At 37.7% G+C, this 14,350-nt stretch overlaps 1 protein-coding gene across 22 annotated transcripts in view; it reads left to right on the forward strand.

The window, feature by feature from the left end:
- The window catches only part of OSBPL9 (oxysterol binding protein like 9), a 266,637-nt gene that overhangs the window by 189,624 nt on the left and 62,663 nt on the right, over positions 1-14,350 (forward strand). For all 22 annotated transcript variants that reach the window (XM_086387899.1, XM_086387889.1, XM_086387886.1 and 19 more), the window contains one exon: positions 2,696-2,772. In XM_086387899.1, coding sequence (XP_086244025.1) covers positions 2,696-2,772 — 77 coding nt within the window. The remainder of the gene's footprint in view (positions 1-2,695; positions 2,773-14,350) is intronic.

Consider the following 14,350-nt stretch of genomic DNA (forward strand, 5'->3'; position numbering starts at 1 on the left):
GTATATACAAAATGATAAATTCAGAGAAGTATTGCTGCCTCTGAACCCCTACTAACTCATTCCTGTTTTTCCTGATTTCCATACTTTCCCACTGTGCTTTGCAGGTAACCAATCTCATTAGTTTATAGTTCATCCTCCTTGTATTTATTTTGCACAAACCAGCACATGTGAGTATATTTTCTTATATCCCCTTCTTTCTTTCTTCTTTGTTTTCATCGAATAATATATCTGAAAAATCACTCCAAATCACTCAAAAGTGATCCTCCTTGTTCTCTTTTTTACACTTGCACTGTACTCCATGGTTTATTCAAGCATCTTCCTCTATCTAAGCATTTAGGTTGTTTAATAGTATTTTGTAATTATAAACAATGCTACAGTGATTAACCTTATTCATATGTATTTTTATCTTGTTTGATGTTGCTTGATTTTTTTCCATATTCAACCAACCTTGTATTTCTGGAATAAACTCAACTTCAATTTGACATATTAAGTTTTATAAAGAATTTTTGCATATCCTTTTTGCATTAGAGTTGCCTTAAATTTTTTTCTCTTATGATAGTCTTGTCAGGTTAATATCAAAGTTATTCTGACCTTAAAAGAGTTGGGGAGTGTTCTTCTTTTTCTTTTCTCTGGAATATTTTGTGTTTGATTGGCATTCTTTCTTCATAAATGTCTGACAGAGTGCTCTGGTAAAACTTTCTGGGTCTGGAGTTTCCTTAATGGGATGACTTTTCAATTATTTTAATATAGAATATTTTTGATCTACCGAAAGTACACTTTTTCTGTGACCTCACCTAATAGTTACAAAACTGTTTAGATCTCACCCCTAGCTATTTTAAAAATATTTCCTCTGTCTTTGGTTTGTAGTAAATTTTGGCTGGGATGGGTCTAGCTGTGGATTTTCTTTGATTCAGCCTGCTTAGAATTCTTGTGTGTGTTAGTCACTCAGTCGTATCTGACTCTTTGTGACCCTATGGACTGTAGCCCTCCAGGCTCTTCTGTCCATGGAATTCTCCAGGCCAGAATACTGGAGTGGGTTGCCATACCCTTCTCCAGGGAATCTTCTCCATCTAGGGATCAAACCCGGGTCTCCTACATTACAGGCAGATTTTTTTACTATCTGAGCCACCAGGGAAGCCTGGGCTTCTGAAATCCGTGGCTTAATGTCTTTCATCTTGTTTTGAAAAATTCTTCATCAGGTAGTGCTTCTAGTCCCTTCTCTCTTTTGTCTTCTTTTGGTATTTCAATCACATGCATATTACACCCTCTTACTGTCTGTGTTGCTCTCCCTTTCTTCTATATTTTCTCTCTTTGACTCGTCTTTTGTTCTGATGAGTTTCTTCTGGTCTCTTCTCCAGTTCTCTCATTGTCTCTTTAGCCGATTTAATCTGCTGTCAGACTCATTCACTGAGTTCTTAATTTTGCTTATTATGTTGTTTTAATTTTGTAATTTATATTTAATTATTTAAAGAACCCATATAATTTATAAAATAGTTTCTAAGGCTCTGTCAAAGTTTCCAGTCTTTTATTGAATGAATTAAAACATAGTTACTTTTCAGTTGTGGGACTGTTTGTTCAAATATCTGGAGCTCTTATTGATCTGTTTCTATCATTTGATTTCTCATTTATGTGTGGTTTTGTCTCCTTGTATACCTTTGGTTATCTTTGGTTATGTGCTAGTCATTGTATTTAAAAATTGTTTATAAAAATAATTTGGAAGCTGATATGATGTTATCTTTCTATAGAAAATATATTCATTTGCTTTTGCTAGCTGGATGTTTAGAGTCAGTAACAACTTGGGGTAGTTTTAATTTCTTTCAGGCATCAGGATTTTTCTGGATGATCCACATGACTGAGCAACGGTTTTAATTCTGTTTTAGTCTTTTTTTTTTTGATGTGGACCATGTTTAAAGTCTGTATCGAATTTGTTACAATATTGCTTCTGTTTTATGTAGTCTCCAGGCATGTGGGATCTTAGCTCTCTAACCAGGGGTTGAACCCACACACCTTGGCATTAGAAGGTGAAGTCTTAACCACTGGACTGCCAGGGAAGTCCCTGTTTTATTCTTAATCCCAAGGTGCAGCCCTTTGAGGTCCCAATCAAAACCTGAGCTGTTTGCCAGAGCCACCACTGTTGGTCGGCCTTGCTCTCCTAATTTTTGGCCTGACAAACATCCAACAGATGTTTTTAGAGTAGTTTTAGGTTCCCAGAAAAATTGAGCAGAAAGTACATGGAGTCCCCGTATATATGTCCCCTGCTCATACATAATAACAAGTCTTTTAAGAAGTTGCTCAGTCTATAACTCCTCTTTTGAAATATACAATGCCTCTAGGAGGACAGTGGCCCTTAAATACCAGGCTGGATGTTTGTCTTTTCCTAGATTTTGGCCCGTTAATTCTTTACTATCTTGCTATTTTCTGAAGCTTTCAAAACAGTTATTTTAAATTATTTTAACTTTTCTAATTATTCCCAGTGGGAAGGTAGCCTGCAATTGTTGAACATATTTATTCTCTTCGTTATAAATTGCTGCAATTAGGTTGCATATTTGAGAAGAATAGAAAGATAAAACCTGTTAAGGAAATGGCACAACCAAAAACCTTTTCTATTTAGAATCATGATTTAAAATTTTTGCTTCCAATTATGGAGCTGTATTGTAGGTATTAAGGTTTTGCTTTTTATAAACTTTTATTCCAGCTCGTGATGCTGATGAGCGAGAGAAGTGGATCCATGCCTTAGAAGAAACTATTCTTCGACATACTCTTCAGCTTCAAGTAAGAATCTTTACATGGCTTCTGGATAGTTCACTAGGTTTTTTTGTTTGTTTTCTGTGTTTTTTTGTTTTTTTTTTAAATAGCTAATAGGATGTAATGGAAACTTTTAATTTCCGAGTTGTTTATTTTTGCCTTTACAGTGTTATAATATATATAAAGTTATAGTCATTTTCTTCTGCTTAAAATACTGATTTTTGTCTAGAAACAAAACATTACAAGGCAATGTTGAAACTGAAATGCTGTGTTAAAATTAAAATGTGCCAGGCTCATTTTTTAAATTTAATATGTAAGTTGGTTATTGGTATAGCCAAATTATATAATAATGCATGATAATAGATAAAGTGCTCAGAAGTTGACCTACTTTTCTTTTTGTAGGATTTGGCAGTTACTGTTGTGGGTAGTACTCTTAGGGGTGAAAGTGAAAGAAAAAAATCCAAACTTGGTTTAAGGAAAAAACACATTTAACTTGGGTGTGGTTTGAAGTAGGCATTTAAATAATGTCATGAGGACCCAGATCCCCATCTGTTTCTCCGTCTAAGTTATTCTGGGTTGACTTTATTTTTAGATAGATTCTCCCTTTGTGGTAGTAAAATGGAAGCAGCAATTTCAGCCTCCTGTCGGTGGAACTCCAGATCCATAGGAGGCTGTTGTTCTTTCTGGATTAAGAGTATTAGTGCTGATACCTTAGCTTCAGTCACTTTCCCAGTCCTAACCAGTCATAATTTCACAGTCATATGTTCCACCTCTTGGTAATAGGACTTACCTCTACATCAGAAACATGTAGCAGTTGGGGGGGGAAGGTGGTCCTTGCTGTCCCCAGGCAGAGTCAGAATGGGGGAAAAAGATGCTAGGTGACAAAAACAATAAATGTCTAATCTACCATACTAAAGATAGTTTTCTGTGTTCTCCATTGAAAGAGCTTATATTGTGGTATATATAGAGGATTTTGTTTTGATTATTTGGATTTACAGGACTGAATCATAGAAAACTGATGTTTTGTAATCCTTTGTCTACTTAATTTGTCCTATATCAGGAATGGGGGCTTCCCAGGGGGTGCTGGTGGTAAAGAACCCACCTACCAATGCAGGATATATAAGAGACATGGGTTTGATCCCTGGGTTGGGAAGATCCCCTAGAGGAGGGCACGGCAATCCACTCCAGTATTCTTGCCTGGAGAATCCCATGGACAGAGGAGCATGGAGGGCTACGGTCCATGGGGTTGCAAAGAGTCAGACATGACAGAAGCAACTTAAGCATGCATGCACATACCAGGAATTGGCTTACTTAGACCAGTTAGTTTAGGAAATCCCAGGTCCTACAAGACAGCGAACTCCCCATCACTTTGAAAGTTGTTCAAATAGATTATTTAAAATAATATGTGAGGATATGGCTATTAAGAAACTGTAGGAAATGAATATGGAGTTGAAATCAGAGATCTCTAAAGTTACTCTGTGAGCGAGCTGTACTTTTTAAAAGCAACTTTATAAGCATGTCTGGCTTGGGTGTACTATGAAGAAATTCTATGAATTCCTTCATAAATTTCTTTTCAAGTTCAGTTCATTTCAGTCCTCAGTTGTGTCCGACTCTTTGTGAACCCATGAACTGCAGCATGCCGGGCCTCCCTGTCCATCACCAACACCAAGAGTTCATCCAAACTCATGTCCATTGAGTTGGTGATGCCATCCAACCATCTCATCCTCTGTCATCCCCTTCTCCTCATGCCCTCAATATTTCCCAGCATCAGGGTCTTTTCAAATGAGTCAGTTCTTTGCATCCGGTGGCCAAAGTATTGGAGTTTCAGCTTCAACATCAGACCTTTGAATGAACACCCATGACTGATTTCCTTTAGGATGGACTGGATGGATCTCCTTGCTTTTCAAGGGACTCTCAAGAGTCTTCTGCAATACCACAGTTCAAAAGCATCAATTCTTCGGCGCTCAGCTTTCTTTATAGTCCAACTATCACATCCATACATGACTACTGGAGAAACCGTAGCCTCGACTAGACGGACCTTTGTTGGCAAAGTAATATCTCTGCTTTTGAATATGCTGTCTAGCTTGGTCATAACTTTCCTTCCAATGAGTAAGCATCTTTTAATTTCATGGTTGCAGTCACCATCTGCAGTGATTTTGGAGCCCCAAAGAATAAAGGCAGCCACTGTTTTCATTTCTTCCCCATCTGTTTCCCATGAAGTGATGGGATCAGATGCCATGATCTTAGTTTTCCGAATGTAGAGCTTTAAGCCAACTTTTTCACTCTCCTCTTTCACTTTCATCAAGTGGCTCTTTAGTTCTTCTTCACTTTCTGCCATAAGGGTGGTGTCACCTGCATATCTGAGGTTATTGATATTTCTCCCAGCAACCTTGATTCCAGCTTGTGCTTCTTCCAGCCCAGCATTTCTCATGATGTACTCTGCATATAAGTTAAATAAGCAGGGTGACAATGTACAGCCTTGAGGTACTCCTTTTCTTACTTGGAACCAGTCTGTTGTTCCATGTCCAATTCCAACTGTTGCTTCCTGAGCTGCATACAGGTTTCTCAAGAGGCAGGTCAGGTGGTCTGGTATTCCCATCTCTTTCAGAGTTTTCCACAGTTTATTGTGATCCACACAGTCAAAGGCTTGGGCATAGTCAATAAAGCAGAAATAGATGTTTTTCTGGAACTCTCTTGCTTTTTCGATGATCCAGAGTATGTTGGCAATTTGATCTCTGGTTCCTCTGCCTTTTCTAAAACCAGCTTGAACACCTGGAAGTTCGTGGTTCATGTATTGCTGAAGCCTGTCTTGGAGAATTTCAAGCATTACTTTCCTAGCGTGTGAGATGAGTGCAATTGTGTGGTAGTTTGAGCATTCTTTGGCATTGCCTTTTTTGGGATTGGAATGAAAACTGACCTTTTCCAGTCCTGTGGCCACTGCTGCATTTTTCAAATTTGCTGGCATATTGAGTGCAGCACTTTCACAACATCATCTTTTAGGATTTGAAATACCTCAGTTGGAATTCCATCACCTCCACTAGCTTTGTTCATAGTGATGCTTCCTAAGGCCCACTTGACTTCACATTCCAGGATGTCTGGCTCAAGGTGAGTGATCACACCATTGTGATTATCTGGGTTGTGAAGCTCTTTTTTCGTACAGTTCCTCTGTGTATTCTTGCCACCTCGTCTTAATATCTTCTGCTTCTGTTAGGTCCGTACCATTTCTGTCCTTTATTGAGTCCATCTTTGCATGTAATGTTCCCTTGGGATCTCCTATTTTCTGGAAGAGATCTCTAGACTTTCCCATTCTGTTGTTTTCCTCTATTTATTTGCATTGATTGCTGAGGAAGGCTTTCTTATCTCTCCTTGTTATTCTTTGGAACTCTGCATTCAAATGGGTATATCTTTGCTTTTCTTCTTTGCTTTTCTCTTCTTTTCACAGCTATTTGTAAGGCCTTCTCAGACAGCCATTTTGCCTTTTTACACTTCTTTTTCTTGGGGATGGTCTTGATCCCTATCTCCTGTACAGTGTCACGAACCTCTGTCCATAGTTCATCAGGCACTCTATCAGATGTAGTCCCTTAGATCTATTTATCACTTCCATTGTATAATCATAAGGGATTCGATTTAGGTCATACCTGAATGGTCTAGTGTTTTCCCTACTTTCTTCAATTTAAGTCTGAATTTGGCAATAAGGAGTTCATGATCTGAGCCACAGTCAGCTCCTGGTCTTGTTTTTGCTGACTGTATAGAGCTTCTCCATCATTGACTGCAAAGAATATAATCAATCTAATTTCGGTATTGACCATCTGGTGATGTCCATGTGTAGAGTCTTCTCTTGTGTTGTGGAAGAGGGTGTTTGCTATGATCAGTGTGTTCTCTTGGCAAAACTCTGTTAGCCTTTGCCCTGCTTCATTCTGTCCTCCAAGGCCAAATTTGCCTGTTACTCCAGGTGTTTCTTGACTTTCTACTTTTGCATTCCAGTCCCCTGTAATGAAAAGGACATCTTTTTGGGGTGTTAGTTCTAAAAGGTCTTGTAGGTCTTTATAGAATAGTTCAAGTTCAGCTTCTTCAGCTTTACTGGTCGGGGCATAGACTTGAATTACTGTGATATTGAATGGTTTGCCTTGGAAACAAACAGAGATCATTCTGACGTTTTTGAGATTGCATCTAAGTACTGCATTTCAGACTCTTTTGTTGACTATGATGGCTACTCCATTTCTTCTAAAGTACTCCTGCCCACAGTAGTAGATATAATGGTCATCTGAGTTTTCAATTTAGGCAGTTGTGTAAATGAGTAGCATCGTTTTAGGAAATTTATGATCCAATAAGAAGACAAGTATTTTAGGAATCAGATTAGACTGTAAGTGGCAGATAATATTCCCTCCACAGTTGGTTAGACTGATATTCAAGTCTCTGTGTGATCTATTTTCTTCTAGACATTTCTATAAACCTACTAGAGTGCTGCCTCTACATAAATCTACTAAAGTGCTGCTGCTTACTTGCTTTCCTCTGAACCCATCTTTTCATTTCTGATCTCTGCATTCCTATATGTGATATTCTGTCTGCCTGTAATACCATCTCCCTCCACTCTGCCTTTGTGTTCTGCCTCTTTCTTCAAAGTCCAGTTCAGAACTGACCTCTTCTGTGGAGCCTCTCCCAACCAACCCCTCCTCCCTCAGCCACCAAACTCAGTGATCTCTTCTTTGAATGTCATACTTGTTGCACAGTTTACTGAGTTCTTATAATATTCTTCTTGTTATCCTTTAAGTATATATAATTCCCACCTCATCAGATATGATGCAGACTTCTTAAGGTACCTACTTTTATCCAATTTTGGAATACATGAGCTTTTACTAAGAAGAGCGCTTACCTGTCTTTTGGAATAACAAAATGAAAGGGATAACTTTGGGAAGTCTTAAATACTGATAGCTTTGATATTTTAAAATACATGAATGTAATTTATTTATATATTTTTTCTAAAGTTAATACACACAGGAAATAGGACATTTAGAGATATGTAATTAAATGTGAATTATTCTGGCAAAAAAGGTAAAGAGATTTTTTCCAAAGATGGTGAAGTATGGTGAAAGACTTGATTTTGGAGGCATAATGACTTGGTTTCTGCATCACTCTGAGTTCCAGTGTCCTCATGTATAAAAAGAGGATAATAAAACCTATTCTTCAGTGCTGTTTTGATGATTAAATGAGCTAAATGCAAATTTATTGAAATAATGCCTGGCTATAGTAAGAAGTTGGTAAAAAACAAAAACAAAAAAACTTCCCACGTGGCTTAGTGGTAAAGAATCCGCCAGCCAATGTAAGAGATGCAGGTTCGATCCCTGGGTCAGGAAGATCCCCTGAAGAAGGAACTGGCAACCCACTCCAGTATTCTTGCCTAGGAAATCCCATGGACAGAGGAACTTCGTGGGCCACAGTCCATGGGGTTGTAAAAAAGTTGGACACAACTTAGTGACTAAAAAATAATAACAAATTTTAAGCGATTACTAATACTCAACTTTCAAACCTCAACAGCTCAGACTATAATGCTGTCATTAACAGAAACAGAAAAACTGGATGAAGACATGGGTTTGAGGAGAAAGAGTTGATAAGCAATTTTAGTCTTGCCAAGGTTGAATTTCAGGGAGACATCCAACTGTCAAAATCCACAAGGAAAGAATATAGGACAAAAGCTACAGCTACTTTTACCATTCCTACCCCCAGTACTTGGCATTCTAAATGGTGCTTGATAAATGTTAATTAAAGAAAGAATTGATGAAGGAATTAATGAATAAACACATGATGTATAGACTGCTTTTACATTGCTGTGTATCATATTCTTTGAGATGTCTAACATATTGTTACACATCCATGAATAGATACTCATGAAGTGCTCATCCAAATGGGTGTTGGAGAAAGTATTTATATGTCTTCCTTTTTCAGTGAACTTTAATTTAGCCATTAAATTATACTGCTGTGGCCTTGTCATTACTAAAAGCTTCACTATCTCCAAAATACTGAATTTAAAAGTGTTTTCTATTTGACCACAGTTTTCTTACTTCATCTTCCTCTAGCACTTTACTTCTTCTGGACTTTTCTTCTCTCATTTTGGTCTGAGCTCTACTTCTCCATTTTTCCTGGCCATTTCACACCTTCCTAGTTTTGCTTATCTCACTCCCCCGTGTAGATATGATGGTCTGTTTCTTCAACATAGATTTTGGAATCACCCTTAAAATTTCTTGTCCCTGGATATTTTGCACTGTTAAAATAGCTGTGAAAAAAAGAGAAGCGAAAGGCAAAGGAGAAAAGGAAAGACATACCCATTTGAATGCAGAGTTCCAAAGAATAGCAAGGAGAGATAAGAAAGGCTTCCTCAGTGATCAATGAAAAGAAATAGAGGAAAACAATAGAATGGGAAACACTAGAGATCTCTTCAAGAAAATTAGAGATATCAAGGGAACATTTCATGCAGAGGGGTACAATAAAGAACAGAAATGATATGGACCTAACAGAAGCAGAAGAGATTAAGAAGAGGTGGCAGGAATACATGGAAGAAGTGGACAAAAAAAGATCTTCATGACCCAGATAATCATGATGGTGTGATCACTCACCTAGAGCCAAACATCCTGGAATGTGAAGTCAAGTGGGCCTTAGGAAACATCACCACAGACAAAGCTAGTGGAGGTGATGGAATTCCAACTGAGCTATTTCAAATCCTAAAAGACGATGTTGTGAAAGTGCTGCACTCAATATGCCAGCAAATTTGGAAGACTTGGCAGTGCCCATATGACTGGAAAAGGTCAGTTTTCTTTCCAATCCCAAAGAAAGGCAATGCCAAAGAATGCTCAAACTACTGCACAATTGCACTCATCTTACATGCTAGCAAACTAATGCTCAAAATTCTGCAAGCCAGGCTTCAGCAATAAGTGAACCGTGAACCTCCAGATGTTCAAGCTGTATTTAGAAAAGGCAGAGGAACCAGAGATCAAATTGCCAACATCCGTTGGATCATCGAAAAAGCGAGAGTTCCAGAAAAACATCTATTTCTGCTTTCTTGACTATGCCCAAGCCTTTGACTGTGTGGATCACAACAAACTGTGGAAAATTCTGAAAGAGATGGGAATACCAGACCACTTGACCTCCCTCCTGAGAAATCTGTATGCAGGTCAGGAAGCAACAGGACATGGAACAACAAACTGGTTCCAAATAGGAAAAGGAGTACGTCAAGGCTGTATATTGTCACCCTGCTTATTTAACTTATATGCAGAGTACATCATGAGAAATGCTGGGCTGAATGAAACATAAGGTGGAATCAAGATTGCTGGGAGTAATATCAGTAACCTCAGATATGCAGATGACACCACCCTTATGGCAGAAAAGTGAAGAAGAGAAGAGCCTTCTTCATGAAGGCTCTTGATGAAAGTGCCTTCAAAGAGCCTCTTGATGAAGTGAAAGAGGAGAGTGAAAAAGTAGGCTTAAAGCACAACATTGAGAAAACTAAGATCATGGCATCCGGTCCCATCACTTCATGGCAAATAGAGGGGGAAACAATGGAAACAGTGACATTTTATTTTGGGGGCCTCCAAACTTACTGCAGATGGTGACTGCAGCAGTAAAATTTTAAAAGACGCTTGCTCCTTGGAAGAATAGTTACAACCAACCTAGATAGCATATTAAAAAGCAGAGACATTACTTTGCCAACAATAGTCAAAGCTATGGTTTTTCCAGTAGTCATGTATGGATTTGAGAGTTGGACTATAAAGAAAACCGAGCACCGAAGAATTGATGCTTTTGAACTGTGGTGTTGGAGAATACTCTTGGAGAATCCCTTGGACTGCAAGGAGATCTAACCAGTCCATCCTAAGGGAAATCAGTCCTGAATATTCATTGGAAGGACTGATGCAGAAGCTGAAACTCCAGTACTTTGGCCACCTGATGCGAAGAACTGACCTATTTCAATAGACCCTGATGCTGGGAAAGATGGAGGGCAGGAGGAGAAGGGGACGACAGAGGATGAGATGGTTGGATGGCATCACCAACTGGATGGACATGAGTTTGAGTAAACTCCAGGAGTTGGTGATGAGCAGGGAGCCCAGTCATACTGTAGTACATGGGGTCGCAAAGAGTCGAAGACGATTGAGCAACTAAACTGAAGTGATGCCATTCTAATTTCTATTCCCCAGTGCCCCCAGCTGTTATATTTCTCTGCTTCTATTTGGAGGTCACAAAATCAAGATGGCTTTATCTGTCACTTTAAATTTTGTCTAACTTTAATCAAATTTCTGTAAATATTTGTCTTCTTAATTGATTTCTTTTTGATTGCCAGTTAAATTCCCACAGTGGGTCTTTTTAAAATTACTATTTAGTATCTAATATAGTCCACTCCCTTGTTATAGAAAAGATCTCACTACTTCTTCAATAGTTATAAGTGACTGCACCTAATTTTTTCTTTCTATGCTTTGCATATTTCAAAGCAAAAAAATATTCTCTTTCAAGTTAATAATACCCCCATAATCTTGACTACATGATATTTCCTTTAGACTATGACCTTATTTACCCTCCAGCAGTCCCCACTATTTCCATGAATTCAGTTGAAACTTCTGTGTAGATGACTTTCTTCCCTTCCCCCATCTTTATATCTCTTTTGCTATTTAGCTTCTCCCTTAAGTCCTCAATTCTTTCCTCGTGGATTTTGCCTAGTAGATATCTTCTGAAATTCAACCTCAACAAGGCTAAAAGTGTCTTATCAGCTCTTTTTTCCTCAAATCCATCTCTTTATCCATTTTTTATGTTTCTTAATATTATAGTCTGATCCATTGAGGTTTGAAAGTTGAGGTTTTTTCAGGTAATAACTTCTAACTTGCCAAGCCTGGGGACTTCTTTTCTTCTTTTTTTCCTCTCCTCCCTTTTTAATAGAATTACTTACACTCCTGTGCTCACGTTGACTATCATTTTTCTTATATCTGACTAACTCTGTTTCTAGTGCCCTCCTAATATTCCTGAACCTATTCCTTTCTTCGTCCTATGAACTGAACATCTGTAATTAATGATCTTAAGGCCTCCGTAACTGTGAGAAACCTTTAGTGGTTTGCATTTGCCTGTAGAATGAAATGAAAATTCTTTTTAAGGGATTTCACTATCTGTTCGATTATATCCCACCCTAAATTTCTACCGCCTGTCCCTGCATGTACTTGATGCTCTACGTAGATATCATTCCTGGTTCCATTCTGTGTAATCAGTCTTTTAAACCTCTTTTAAACTACCTGATCTTTAGAAAGTGAAAGTCTCTCAATTGTGTCAGACTCTTTGTGACCCATGGACTGTACAATCTGTGGAATTCTCCAGGCCAGAATACTGGAGTGAGTATCTTTTCCCTTCTCCTTAAAGGTATATATAAAACCTTAATAAAGTAGTTGTGCTAAGGTATTATCATATCTCCAACATATTATTACTTTTGAGATGGTGGAGTGGGTTGCCATTGCCTTCTCCAATGCGTGAAAGTGAAAAGTAAAAGTGAAGTCGCTCAGTCGTGTCCAACTCCTAGCGACCCCATGGACTGCAGCCCACCAGGCTCCTCTGTCCATGGGATTTGCCAAGCAAGAGTGTGTTGCCATTGCCTTCTCTTTTGAGATGGAAGGTATTCATAAATATTTATTCTGTTTTTCCTTCCATTCTGATTAATGAAAATTCATCTGGAGGATCCCTTGTAGCTTCTCCCTTTCCTTCTATCTTTCCTTTATTCTTTTTTTTTAGTATTGTTCCTGTTGTTTGGTGGGTAACTGTGAATTACAATTAGGATAGTCTGAGGATGGAAGAAGACAACTGAAGCCTCTCTCCTTTCGACACCTATGTTGAATTTCCAGTAGTTACTCTAAACTTGTATTTAGGTTGTGGTATCTTTTCATGAATTTGCAGCCAACTTCATTCCTTGAGAGAGGCCGGAGGGGCTGCTAAGCTTCTTAATTCCCTCTTTTTAGCCTGTAAGAGGCATTTAGTAGATATCTGATGACACTAATTAATGAAATCAAGCATTTCAATTCTTTATTTACCCTTGTACGCTTTAGTACCGACTAAATGCTGAGAGATTCCTAAGCAAATGATTGATCATGTAATAAGATTTAGGATGTTATATCTTGTATGTTTTGCAGTATCTATCCTAATTTATGTAATGTATTATGAATTATAGCAACAGGTCTGGATATCATACAGTTATAAAAGTTTTACTTGAGTAAATGGACCCATTTAAAAAAAAAAAAAAACTTTTGCAAGAAAAAACTCTTGAATCCCAGTGTTTAAAATAAAATATCATAGTGTTATTTAATGTGGGCAAATGTAAATCTATATCAACTTCTTAAGTTTAAAATCTTACAGAAGTAACCATACATTTAAATGAAAATTGCAAGTTAAATACAAATAAAACACAAAACAATAAAATCTAAATTAATGTTAAGTTAATGTGCTGAATGGTACTGCCTTGCTTAAAGTGGTTCACTACTTTGAACATGAATATGATACTGTAAGGAATAGATTCTTTTTCAATTTGACATGCATACACTATTGTGTGGAATGTGATAACTGTAATCTCTCCACATTTCTGTGTTCTGACTACTGGAAAACCTTCATTTGCACAGCATGTGTCATGAGGTCTTTGACTTTGACTTCACACTTATATCATTTTCATGGTCAAGGCTCTTCTATGGCAAATGATAGTTTTTGGTACCAACTTGATGATAAACAACTTGGGCAATGAAGTAACTTGTTAGCACTTGAATTTGATGTTGTTACTGCTGATTCAGTGTGTGGTTATACTAATTTTTATAGGTTATCAGAAACTAAAACACAGAAGATAGAGATATAGAGACTTGTTTAGACCCCAATTTGAATACACTAATGTAGATGTTTGAATAGTATAGACCTGTATAGGTTTTCTGGTGGCTCATTGGTAAAGAATCCCTGCAATGCAGGAGACCTGGGTTTGATCCCTGGGTCAGGAAGATCTCCTGGAAAAGGGAATGGCTACCCACTTCATTATTCTTGCTTGGAGAATTTAGTGGACAGAGGAACCTGGTGGGCTACAGTTCGTGGCGTGACAAAGAGTTGGACACGACTGAGCAACTTAACACTTTTAATTTTTCATAGATCTTTAAGTTTTTGGCTTCTATGCTATAAATGAGTTGATATTTTTAAAAATTTTATACTGAATGGTTTCTGTGATTATAATTTGAGTCATGAAATTGGCTATACTTGTCCTTGTCTATGTAAGTTTCTGTAGCCCACTGTAGACTGTATCTTAGGTGGTTATCAAATTGGAATTTCATTGCTACTGACTTGTAATCTTTTAATTTTGCCCTTTCCTATTTGTTCACTATATATTGGCTTTGATCTCAAGCCTGTAGAGAGATAGGACATGATATCTATAAGAATATGGCTGAGGGGAATAGTGAGGGCTGGTAGAAATCTCACCAGAAATGCTATTGAATCTGTAAGTAAAACATCATTATATATAAAAGAGATGTGATAGAATTCAGATTTCAATTTGTTATTGAGGCCAGAAAAACAATAGAACCATTCTGAAGCATTTTTTCAAACCTAGATACTTTGGTAT

This window comes from Bos grunniens, chromosome 3 (genome assembly GCF_055505025.1).
Source record: "Bos grunniens cultivar Pamir isolate PY7600 chromosome 3, Bosgru_T2T1.0, whole genome shotgun sequence".
NCBI lineage: Eukaryota > Metazoa > Chordata > Mammalia > Artiodactyla > Bovidae > Bos > Bos grunniens.